Source organism: Corvus moneduloides, chromosome 5 (assembly GCF_009650955.1).
Source record: "Corvus moneduloides isolate bCorMon1 chromosome 5, bCorMon1.pri, whole genome shotgun sequence".
Lineage (NCBI taxonomy): Eukaryota > Metazoa > Chordata > Aves > Passeriformes > Corvidae > Corvus > Corvus moneduloides.
In genome coordinates, this window is record NC_045480.1 from 8,042,724 (window position 1) to 8,055,727 (window position 13,004).

General features: G+C 37.1%; 1 protein-coding gene across 3 annotated transcripts in view; it reads right to left on the minus strand.

Annotated features, from left to right (window-relative positions):
- Positions 1–445: 445 nt before the first annotated feature.
- Positions 446–13,004, minus strand: part of LETM1 (leucine zipper and EF-hand containing transmembrane protein 1) — a 28,649-nt gene continuing 16,090 nt past the window's right edge. For 2 of the 3 annotated variants that reach the window (XM_032110069.1, XM_032110071.1), the window contains exons 6-14: positions 12,752–12,955; positions 12,151–12,270; positions 10,934–11,065; positions 10,164–10,334; positions 9,386–9,541; positions 8,462–8,596; positions 7,709–7,896; positions 5,651–5,789; positions 446–4,283 (exon numbers count right to left, since the gene is read on the minus strand). In XM_032110069.1, coding sequence (XP_031965960.1) covers positions 4,134–4,283; positions 5,651–5,789; positions 7,709–7,896; positions 8,462–8,596; positions 9,386–9,541; positions 10,164–10,334; positions 10,934–11,065; positions 12,151–12,270; positions 12,752–12,955 — 1,395 coding nt within the window. In that variant the 3' untranslated portion in view covers positions 446–4,133. The remainder of the gene's footprint in view (positions 4,284–5,650; positions 5,790–7,708; positions 7,897–8,461; positions 8,597–9,385; positions 9,542–10,163; positions 10,335–10,933; positions 11,066–12,150; positions 12,271–12,751; positions 12,956–13,004) is intronic. The other variant, XM_032110070.1, reaches the window with a different exon arrangement.

The window sequence follows — 13,004 nt, forward strand, 5'->3', positions numbered from 1 at the left end:
TAATTCACAAACTCAAACCCCAATTCCTCTGTTAGTCAGTTTGACCATGCTGCGGCACACCACTCCTTTTCACCCTAATTGAAGGGTCATTAAAGGAAATTCTTAAAGCAAAAGCTTAAAAGGAACAAGTTCTGCCACTTTTAAAGCTTTTTATTTGGTACTTGGCTTTAAGCAGAAGAAGGAAAAATCTACAACCCAACCTGGCTTATTTATTATTATTTTAAAAACATGTCAAGGCAGAAGGTTGTCTTCAGCCACCTGTTGAAACACTTTACACTAGAGAGCAGATTCAACATCTGCATGTTCCCAAATCCTGTTTTAAGGACACAGGACACTACCTTCATGGACACAGCTCATCAGCATCCAGCCCTGTGCCTGGCATTTCATCAGAAGAGCAAGAAATTAACACTAAATAATCAAAACCAACATTAAAAAAATGGAGAGATTAAGTTTCAAAATGATACTTTTATTGTAACTAAACAAAGGACACAAGCTCCAGTTAATATAAAAATTTTCTACTGCATTATGGCAAACACAGGACCAGAATGCTCAGTGCACAAATGATTTTCAACTTAAATTTATAACACAGGCTGAAATTCAACTGAAAAGCAAAACTTGGAATACATACAAAGAACAGAATATGGGATTATTCTTCTAATTAAGTATACCCAATTATTTGATATTAACAATTTAAAAGTATTTAAATACATGCTGAAGTAGCTAAAGTTAAAATTATCAGCAAGGTACGCAGATATAAAGTTACAAGAAGTATTTTGGAGTTGTATAAAAGATGTAACTTTTTCCCCAGACAAAGCCTACATAAGGGTAAGGAACTATCCTGGCAAGAGACTATTCTCTACCTGCATGCAGTCCGGCTGACAAACTCTGACTGAACCAGCTTTCTGGCACTTAACCTGCAGGCAGACTGACTCTCACAGCATGCAGTCAGTGATGAAAATCTCTGTGAAAACCATCTTTTGGGCTAAGATGAAATGGAAACAAGTTTTTCATAAAATAGGTCCTGTAACACACTTGTTTTGAAGGGGGAAATTGCATCCTACTCTACTTTTCTTTCCTGTTGCTAAATGGAATTTTAAAAAAGCTTTTTGTGTGTTTTACATTTCCCCCCTGAATAGCTTATAGTCAAAATCTGTCTTATTTGAATCTGCAACAACCCCACCAATGGTCTTACCAATCACCTAAGTCTGAGCTCAGAGGCTTTGCCTGTGTAAGTCACAAAGTCATCGGAATCTCGCATATCCTTTAAATTATTTAAAGAAATATTTACATCTTCTGATTAAATATTCATTCAGGAATAAGTTCTGACCAGTTACTGTACACTTGGAAGTCATCCTTTCTCTGAACATACCACAGCTTCTGGGTTTTTTGGTCAACACCAAAGGCAACTAAGCACATTATCTGGAGCTATTCCAATCTGCTGCAGTTGCCTGTATCACAGAGACAGAGCTGCTTGGGAGGTTCAAGGTTGGGTAAAAGTGGATCACTGATGGCTTCCTAATCCTTTAAAGCTTGCAGAACATGTGTTGTTGAAGTCCAGGTGCCATGGGTTTGCCTGCTTTCAACAGAAGGAAGGTATTCCCCATGAAAGTCCTTTCTATGGTTGGTGTGCAAGTCCTGTGATCGCTTTAGGTCACAGCGGAAAGCTGGCATTTGTGACTGGCATTTAAACAAAAAAATCAGCTATTTTTGGCTCCCTTCTTATTTAATCCACAGAAAATTTAAGTGAACAGTAAACACAGAACAGCAGCAAAGTGTCTTAAACTCCCAAATACTGCCATCAGCCAATTTACTTTCAGGCCAGTTAAAGCTCTGTAAAACTTCAAATCAATAAATATTTGAAAACATAGCTTTTTCTGCTATTTTCCTGGTTTAAATCTGCATGCATTCAAGTGAATACAATTCTTAGGTTTTTGATATTCCATGAAAGGTAGCAGGCAATTTTAGATTATCTTTTACCACATTTCAGGAATGTCAAGTAATATTCTTATACATTGTTTTCAAATTCAAAATATGCCACTGTAAAAATTTAGCATACTTCAAAGCCCAGAAATTCTAGCTGTAAATTATAAAATGTAAAATTAGTTTCTAGATTGTATTTTTGTGAAATCAGTTTTATTCTTGAATTTCATCTAATACAAGCGTTGGCCTAAAATAAAAAAGCACCTAGTGAAGTCAGACCTTCAAAAATCTACAAAGTGACTTTCATGCTGAAATCTCCAAGGTAATCTCGATTTATGAGGAAGAGAACAGCCCCCTTGTTTAGGGATCCATGAACCATAAAGATTGTACTGATTTGAAATTTCAGCTTCATCACAGCAACTTTACACTTCAGATACAATTACAGTCATTCCCAGAAGGATCTCGCTGTAAGCAGCTTTCTTTGCAAACTGTACAGAATATGAACTCAATAGTTGAACTAGACACTGACTTTTTCTAGAACTGTACATCTCACTGTACATATTGCTTTGGAAACAACTAAATACAATGGTCCATATCATGCAAGCCATGAGACTGTCAAAACTTTTGTTCCACTAACTTCAAATAAGTTTGTACAAATAATTTAGCCAATCTAGATAAATACTGCACATGGAATTATGCTGAAATATACTTGGGAGTTGACATTTTCTATGAAAATATGCAACTATGACTAAAAGCACTAAGTACTAACTGCCCACCTCAATATCACCATGTACAGTGCCATTGTAAGATGTGCTCTCTATAGTGTACACAAAATCAAGAATGTTCATACATTTTATAATACTGGGTGCAAAATAAAAACAAAATAAAAAACCCAAACTACAGCCCTGCTGGTTCAAGCCACACTATATGTACTTTGTAACAGATTTTAAGAAAAGTGTAAAATTTAGGCTGCCATGAATTATGGAACATCCCAGAGTTAGTATTTTAGTTTTAAAACTTTAAAATTTACTACTAAGAAGAAATATTAATGAGAAAACCTTGACCTACTGCCAGTATGTAGTCACACATTTAAAGACAGTGGCTATAGGCAATTAGAAAACCAGTAATGTAATCAGCACACTGGCAATACCAGAAATGACTTATTGACTGCACAGTAAGCAAACCCATGAGATGAACATATTTATGCACTCCAACTATACCTGGCTAATGACTTTATACCTGAGATGAAAATTGAGAGGTAAGAGAACTAGTTATGGTGTAAATAATTATCAGATGAAAAACGAGCACACAAATATAGCTACATTTTTAAAAAGATATGCAAAAAGATCACAACTGACATTTTTCCCTTTTGATTATTTTCATTCTGCTATTCAGACAAACACTTTTAACTCACTTTACCATGTGACAGATTGTGTTCTGAAACTATTTTAAAGGCTCCTGTGATTCCAATGCTTTAATAATTCATGGAGTTTTGAGTAGAACCAACATACTCTACTCCCTAGTTCTATGAAATTTAAGGCACCCATAAGTAGCAAACTTCATGCCAAGTTTCCATTCTAGGGAAAAATAAATCTGATTTTTCCCTTCAACAGAAAATAATAATAATCATGAATTCATAAAAGTGATCAGAATGCCACATTCTCTGTCAGTGAGGCAACAGCTTAGTGATATTTAGCTTAAAAAACTCTACATCTATAGAGCTACTACTGAAGCCACAGGATTTTCACTAGCAGATTAGAAAATATGTAATATTGTGATGGAACAGAAAAAGCTTGTATTAAATTCTGAAAAAGCTAAAAGGTAGAAGCAGAGCAAGGTTGGGCCCCATGTAATGACGAAAGAAAATAAATGGGAAACATTCTTCCATGATACATACACTTAATTTATACAGCAAACTTCCAAGTTTAATGGATCACTGTACCACAACAATGAGTGCAAATACATGTTTTTGTGGGCAGGAGCACTGCTAAAGAAGCATATTCTGTTTTCATCAGTATGGAATGACACTAAATCACTTCTTTGACTAACGGAAATTTCATTCCATATGTCAGAAAACGTATCTACAATTTATTACCAGAATCAGCTCAAAACACTTCCCATAATCACAAAGCTCAAGTAATTTGTAAGCCATTAGACACAGAAAGATATACAAGATTTTGATTACAACTGTGATTAGCTTCAGATTCTGAAGCTTAATTCTTTGCTTCTGCAGCTTCTTTATCATGCTTTTCCTTTGCTTTCTCTTTTTCCTCCAGTTTTTCTTCTTTTTGAAGCAGTGACATAATCTCAGCAACCTGGCTGGTGCCAATATCAATATCTTCTTTGTCAATCAATTCTACTACCTACATGAACATAAAATGAAATTCAGAGTGCATTTAATTTTTACATGATGGAGGCATTTTCCTGCAACAAATTTTGTTAAGACGACAAAAGTATTCAGTTCTCAAGTTCAAGAAAAACAGCATTTTTTTTCTTACATGGAAGACAAATTCAAACCACAACCAGTACCTCAAACATATCCAGAATATTAAAAAAAAGCTAAAATGTAAACCAAACGACTTAGAACTCTTGACCTTTGTGTGTGCAGCACACAAAGACATTTTAAAGCATTAGTAAAACAGACCCATTTATTTTACCCGTTTCAATGGAAAACTGAGATTCAGTACCTGCTGTAACAGTATTTAAGACAATAATTTATAGGCTTAATTTTATTTTGATTTTATTAAAAAAGACCTATTGTACTAGATAAGCACAAATTCAGAAAAACTTAAGGGTAGAGGGGGTGGGCCGTCCAGAAAGCAAATGAAAAAATAATCTAGTAAATGATTCCAAATTCCTTTAAATAGCTTTTTGTACAAATGTACTCTTGGCATATCTCCTCAAGTTCCTAGAATTATTCTGCAATATATGCAGAATTTAGAAGTACATTTTATCTGTGTTGCTAAATGTGCAACGGCTGTTTAGAGCAATAGGGAAGATAATCATCACAGGGCAGTACAGAGGAAAAATGTGTTTCAAAAGGCTGATACTGTATCTTCTAGCTGGCCATAGTTTAAATACTATTTCTGTATCGAGTAGCAGAATGGCTTGCAGGAAGTAAGTTTCAGGACCTATCTACATTTACCAAGTGAAAAACAAGAAAATGAAGGTGAAAGGCAGAGAAAACCTGAGAATGTTCTGCAAAATGAGAAAATAGGACAAATCAGGCAACAAACACAGGCCATTTACAGTGGACTTAAAAGACAACTGGTGGTCTGCTGTCTTTCAAGTACAGGAAATACAGGTCTCAATGAAACATCTAAAGTATACAAGTAGGCAAGAGAAGCTACTATTTTGTGTTGATATGAAATATATCTATGGATGTTATGTCAAGAGTTTTGCTAACAGTCATAGTTCTTCTACTCCCTCCCATTTTTAAGTAATAACAAAATTACCATATTTTACAGAACTTGACAGAGAGACACAGGAAAACCTACAGCTTTAAAGGTAATGTGGGTAACAGACATGGATTCCCCTCCCCTCCCGCCCCCAAAAATAGCCATACAGATTCTCAAGATGCTGTTATATGAGATCTATAATACATACGAAAAACCTCACTGGCATCAAGTAAAGACTCTTGCAAAAGACTGCACTGCAAATTTATGTCAAAACAGGTCCAATGTTTGAAGAATGCTTTGCCTTATTTTCTTAAAGAAGTCCACAAACTTACCTTAACAACATTATCTATATCGACTTGGCCATCCTTGTTTTCATCCAGTGCCTCTGCAATCCTTGTCAGCTTCTCCTCTGGAATCTTCTGAATTTGTTTCATTGCATTAATTAGCTCAGCAATACTGATGAGATTCTTCCTGAAGAGAAAGCACAAATTCTACATGACAAGCAATTACTCCAAAGGAGTAAGGCTGACAAAAGGCAGTATTGGAAGTTACTACACTGCAAGATGCTTGTAAAATTATTAACTGATTATTAATAATCATGAACAGAATGCAAAAAACCAAAAAGGAGTTACTGATCAGCAAGATTTTTATCTTCCCATTGAATCTCATGCTTTTAGTTTCCACGTTTTATTGAACAAATACAAGTATCCAGTAGCATTTGAAATAAAGGTTTCTGTATTTCCCAGGCTGTGTATCTACTGCCCTTTGTCCCCTCACTCCCCATTTACCAAAGATGCAGTGCCATGTTTCTGTCATCCATTTACATTTAGAGGCTGGCTGACAGAAAATCAATGAGTCACAGGAAAACAAAAGCTGAGAACTAATCACTTGAGCAAATGAGCTGTTTTGTTAAAATCGGCTTCATTTGCTCCTGTCAAGGACCAGACACTGTGGAAGGAAGGACCAGCAGGTTTCAGATGTTACACTCTCTGCTCACTCATCTCATGAAGTTCAAGTTGTCTGTCTGCTGCAACCTAAAGTCCCTGCTTGCCTATGTATTTTACTAGTTTAAAGAAACATTGTCCAGCACAGATCCAGCTGAAATGCAGGAGACAGTGAAGACAATAAATACTAAACAGAAGGCTTTATCAGTGTAGTCCAAGCTCCTCTGGGCACAGACAGACTTTCACGCAAGGAGCATTTCTCAAGCTGCCACTAAATGTCCTGGACATGGCTTGATAATGACTTCACCAACTTCAAGGTTAGAAGACAAGCCTTTGACAACTCAGCAATATTCAAACTTAAAATTTTCAATCATCCACAATCACCTACAAAATTATCCAGAAAACCATCCATTAAAAAGTACAATTACATTCAGTACAAGCAGATTCTGCATTGTATTGTTAGTTTGCAAATTCAGATGGTTTTGATCAACAGCTTCTCTCTAGCAGCACTCATGTGGCTGCCGTAATGCTATTACACAAAATCTGCAACAAATGACCGTTTGCCCTGGGGACTGGAAAATACAGAGCTCAGAAGCAACAAAAGCAGAATCCTTACTTCTGTTTAGTTATGCTCTTTGGGAGCTGGGATACTCTCTTAATGAATCACACAAAATGGTGCAAACAAACTAGATTAATAACAGCATTCGTGATCACATGAGAATTTATGTCTCAGTTTTCAGGTGTTTCAGTGTCTGCAACAAGCAGTATATGACCATTTAACACAGGATTGCCTGAAAGACTCTCCAATAATATCAAGACCTGGATAAGTGTTGATAAATGAATTTTGTAACGAAACTATCAGGAAAGATCTTTCTTTGAAAATCTGCGTGTTAAAAAATTGAAATGAAGAAAATCTTTTGGAAAGGGACTATGTAAAATGATCTCATTCCCATTAGACCCATTTCCCCACTTTTCTCCAGACACCATAGATCCTTGCAATTTTTTTCCTCACTAATGTCTTTATTACTAAATAACAATAAATATGGACATGCTCACACACTGTTGTGCACCTTTTCAATCAATGACACAGGGAAAAATTACTGTGTGAGGAGCATGACTAAAAGGAAGGTTTCACCTGTAATCCTGTTAGTGCCAGAGGCATGGGCAAGATGGTAAGATTCTAATGAACACTTTGACTTTCAGAACACCTTCAGGACTAGCACCTGGGGAAATATACATCCTTTTTTCCTTCATCAGTTCAGACATATTTAGCCTCAGAAGAGAGAAAATCTACAGCAAAATTTTGTTAATTTTGTTTTTAAAACCAATTATTTCAACATTCTAAACAATGAGTTATTCACCAATTCTTTTCTAACCACACATCAGACAAAAGCAAGAGTGAAGGTGAACAGCCAGAGACACATCCAGTGCTCCCAGGTCACTTACCCAGCAGGAGTATCCTCACCATCCAGCTTTGCATCATCTGTCTTTTGACTTGTCTCTAATTCCACAATAATTTTGTCTATCTGGCCAATCATTCGGTTCACTCTCTTCGTCAGTCGCTTGCTTGCCTTTGACTCTTCCACTGCCTCTTCCTCACCAGTTTTAGAAAGCTCCTTTATCTCTTGCAAATCCTAAAAGAAATGGTCAAGAGAGAGAAAAGCTTTTGCTGGTGTGAATTCACAACAGACACTACTGACTTCAACCAGCATTTCAAGACAGGAGCCATTTGTAGATGAAATACAAGTGTAGGGACATACAAAGCTAGATGGAATTAGAACAATAAATTCTAACACTGCTGCCTTTTTCATGCACCCCTTAAATGTTATTTTCCACATCTTTCATAAGACTGGATAAGGTGCATTTTACTTATCTTGGAAGTTTCTGTAATATTGACATCTACACTTGCTAAGAAAGAACTGCAGCACGCAGCAGTCAGTCAGCTCCTGTTACCCCACCAGTCACCCTGGGAACAAGAGCAGAGGAGCAGGATTCTCGTCTGCTGGGAACTACTCCAGTGATAACAATTAGGCTTTTAACACGTTATGCAAATGAGGCTCTGCATTGTCACAAACAAAATTCATTCACTGAGCTTCCAACTTCAGACACACAGACAACCAAGAAAGATAATCTTTAAATTTGTGGATCATTTCTGCTAAAACATGAACAAGAAAAGAACTTCCATGCCCCATTCTTCACCTCATTATACTCCTGGATATCATCCTTCAACTCCTCAAGCTCCTCCTTTTCCTTTGTTAGTGCTTTTTTCTGTTCCTGCAGCTTGGTGCAAGCATCACTCAGCACATCAATCTCCTCCTTGGTGATTTCTTCACCCTGTAAAAGAAAATATACATGAATTAGTGAAAGGCACATCTGTGATTTTACTCCAAGATTTGCAGTCTTTTAGCAAAAAAGAGAAACTCAAGGTTCTTTTTCCATGTTTGGCGTCACTACTATCACAAGGTCATTTTGAGGCTAATGCAAAGATTTTAAATGGTAAGGCAATTAGTTCGCTACAGTACATAATTTTTTGAAGTGCACCAGTAGTAAGTTCAGCTAATGTGATTGATTATGTGAGTTTTGGCGATTAGATCATCTCATCTTAAATGATCTTCTCATTTAAGAATGTTTTACTTCATTCATTCCTAGGTTAAGCAATTAGAACAACTGAGAAACAATTCACTATGTATGAGAAAAGATAAATTACACCAAAAAAAATTGTAAAGTTTGGAAAGTTGAACTGTAGTAAAGTTATCAGGTTATTTTCAATAACCTTTGTGAAAATGAGGATGAACATCCATAGTTTGTGAACTACACTTGTCTCTTGAAAAGCTGAAAATAAAATATGCACAGGGCCATTCCATCTACAGATAATGCAAATGCCCCCCAAAACAGGTATATTAATTTCAATAATGCAGATAGATAAAGGAGATGCTCTGTTTTGTGCTGACTTCAGCTTCTGCATTGGTGAATTTTCAATCCACTAAGTAGCTGTTTTCAACTGACAGAATGTGGTGAGGGAGCTAAAAGTGAAGGACAGACAAACAATATATCATAGTTCTCACATGGATGCTTTGACTCTTTACATTCAGAAGTATGAAAACGTGTGGTTATCCAGATTACCTTAATGCCTTCCAATACTGGTGCTGTATCTATCAGTGCCTCTGAGTGCACTGCTGCACCTGCCCGTGCCACTTCTGGTTCAGTATCCATTGCCACCTGGCTTTTTTTAGCTTGCAGAGCAGTTGCTTCAAGATCTGCTGCTGGTTCCATTGCCTTCTAAATTTAAAACACCTCATTAGGTTTCATTTAAAAAAAACCAAAACATTATCTGTTTTAGCATCAGTAAAGAATGACTTGTCAAAATAGAAATAGTTGCCAAAGTATACACACATGTTTTTATGAGAACAGGTTAAAAAACTGCAACTTATTGAGTGGTTTCACATTAACATACTCACTTGTATTTAATGAACTACTTCTGTGAGCTCCTGAGGCTTAATTCACTAATAAAGCAGGATAGCAGCTTTACAATCAAATATTACACAATAGCATTATCAGGTTAATGACAAATAGAAAGACCCAAAGATAAGAACATTTAAAGTATGGGGTGTAGAAAATTTTAAAAAAACTCCAACAAAACCAGTACCTTTACTAAAGAAAAAGAAGTCTTTGCTTACTGCTCTAATTAAGAAGGAAATCAAAGATAAGTAAGACGGAGCCAACATTTCAGAGTGAACTCTTGTGTTGCAGTCAGTTTTAATATTCTCTCACATCTTCCGTACGTGGATTTAAAGTCCAGTTTCTTGCAGGCAATACCCAGAGCAGAGGCAGTAACTCGAAACATGCTAGTTTTCACATCATTATTGACATTTACTTCTCAATGGTTGTGAGCAGAACCTACCATGGCTGCAACTTCAAGAGTTTCTTTGGCTTTCTCTGCCGCTTCAGACAATTTTTTTTCTTCATTTTCTTTTCTGATGGCTTCCTCTTCCTGAAGTGTTGCTTCCAGCCGCACTTTGTTATCTATTTTTTCACCTTCAACTTCTGCCACTTTCACTTGAGCCTCTTTAGCCTAAAAATAACAAAAGCAGTCTAATAAAAGCGTGTATATATACATATATGTTTGTCTGCATAATGTAAGTTTAGATATCCTGAGATAGATCGTACAGATACGCTAATGAATAAAGTCAAAGCCCCCAAATGTTACCTTATTTTTACATTTCTCAGAGAAAGATGACTCTCTTTCTTGAGAGTGGAAATGTGAACTGTTCACCCTGAAATCATACACATTTTTCATTCTCCTTCTCTCAAGACTACCAACAATCCACTCTGACAATTTCTCTCTCTAAATAAGTTATGTATTTTCAAGTATTAATGTCTTTATATAGCCTGAAGCATTCACTGGTTTTTTGCAAGTGAAAGGTGTATTCTAAATGTTCTGATGCTATTACTGTCTGCTGTCATGTAATCCAATATTGCCATGTATTTACTTTATCCTCATACCTCTCCACATACAACCCAACTTCTGCGTTTGAAGGTCACTCAAATAAACCTATCTATGATTTAGTTTTTCAAGGCAAAGCAACGACTGAGAAGAACATCTACTTCTCTGGATAGATTTTCAGTCATGACACTGAAAGTTAGTTATACACTATGTCCACCAATACTTACAGCACTGTCTGGTAGTGTCTGAAGGGTTGTTTTGAGCTGGTCAGCTGGAGAAAGGGTATCTGGAAGATACATGGCTCTGGATAAAATAAGCAATGAAGTAGGAATTTCCTGGTTCAGGTGCAGATCCAACCACTGTAAGTGCAATACAAAAAACAAATCTTCAACTTCAGGATGTTTTTTTCTTTTTTACAGACAAAATCAAGTACACACAAAAAAGCAAATACTTTTTTTTTTTTTTAACCACTACTTATCACTCAATATCCCAGCACAGGAACTACAGGCAATAACCAGCTAAGAATTACAGCTACTGCAATGAAATATAGGAAGGCGTATTTTGTTTGAAGAAGCATTTCAAGAAGTATTGAATGAATATTTGAACAAGTGGTTTGTTTCACATGCATCTTAAAATCACAGAATGGTTTGGGTTAGGTTAAAGATCATCCATCTAGTTCCAACTCCCTGTCATGGGCAGGGACACCTCCCACTAAACTCAGAGCTCCATTCAAGCTGGCCTTCAACACTTCCAAGGATGGGCAGTCCACATCTCTGGGCAACCTGTGCCCATGTCTCACCACCCTCACAGAAATTAATTTCTTCCTAATATCTCATCTAAACCTGCCCTCCTTCAGCTTTAGGCCATTCCCCCTTGTCCTATCACTACATGTCCTTGTGAAAAGTCCCTTTCCAGCTTTCCTGTAAGCCCCCTCTAGGTACTGAAGTTGCTATAAGGTGTCCCTGGAGCTTTCTCTTCTCCAGGCTGAAACCCCAACTCTCTCAGCCCATTTTCATAACAGAGGTGCTCCAGCCCTGTGATCAAATTATTGGCCTCCTCTGGATGTGTTCCAACAGACCTCCCCCTAAACCAGGCAACACCAAGAGAAAAAGAACTGATCTACTTGGTGAAAACTTCTTTACAGAGCAATACAATAATTAACAAGACAAACTTTCAGAATTGCAAATATATTTTGGTTATGTTTAAGTCTAAGTATCTACTTGCATCATAAAAACATCATGGTCCAGTCAAAAGGCAGCAACCCATAGCTACTACGTACTTACAAAGTACATGTGATAAAAGCTTATTAAGAAGAAAGGCTGTTTTAACCATCTTTTTTAATGAGAACAGAATCAAAACGACTTCTCAGAATCAAGACAAAAATCAGAGCAACAGAGCTAACAACTGCAATTAGGTCTGTGTACTCAGTCTTGCAAAACCATACCTGTTTAAGCTGCTCCTTGAGACGCTCCTCTGTCACACCAAGAGCTCTCATCCCTCGGGCACGACAAGCTGCCTGCAGTTCTTTAACAGTCAGGGTATCAACTCCCTCTTCAGCAATCATCTGCACAATGGAAAGGAAATTTGACCGTGTACGAGCTCAAAACAGAGGCATCACCGGCACTGCCCAGCCAGAAGCCCACGTGTAGGAACGGCCACTAGAGGCTGCTACGGTAACACAGAACAGCCCCTGCTGCTCACACGGCTCCAGCACGGCCAGTCACGGCTGATACTTCTCTTCAAGATGGTATTTCTATCAGCTCCCTTACAAATTAGAGCTTCATAGAAACGTTTTTCTTTGTGATATAATTATTTTCATTGCAAGTAATGGTAGATTAAAAAAAGGTCCGTTTTTTTCTTAAGAAATAAGGACGTTTCTGATTTCAAGCTGTTCAAGCCTTTTTGTTCAAAGTTAGCTCAAGAACAACACAATTAAGACAAAAAAAGGAAAATGCCCAAAAAAAACCCACCATACATATATTCACACACACTCACTACTGCTATGTGTCAAAATTATTACCCAGTGCCTATTCAGAATGACTCACCTTGTCATCTGCTTTTATGCTCCTCAACCTCATGGTCAGCTGGAAGCGGAGGAAGTTATTTGTCCCAATTGACTGAAGTTCCAACAATTTACAAAGTGCCACCAGCTGAGGCCTGGTCAGATTGTCCAGCGTCAACTCATCTTCAAACAGTTTAGAGAACCTTAAGATCTCCTCATTACTGGGTCTTTCACCAGTTTCCCTGATCTGTGAGAAAAAAACAAACACACACAAAGCTTTTCAAAGCAAATGTTAT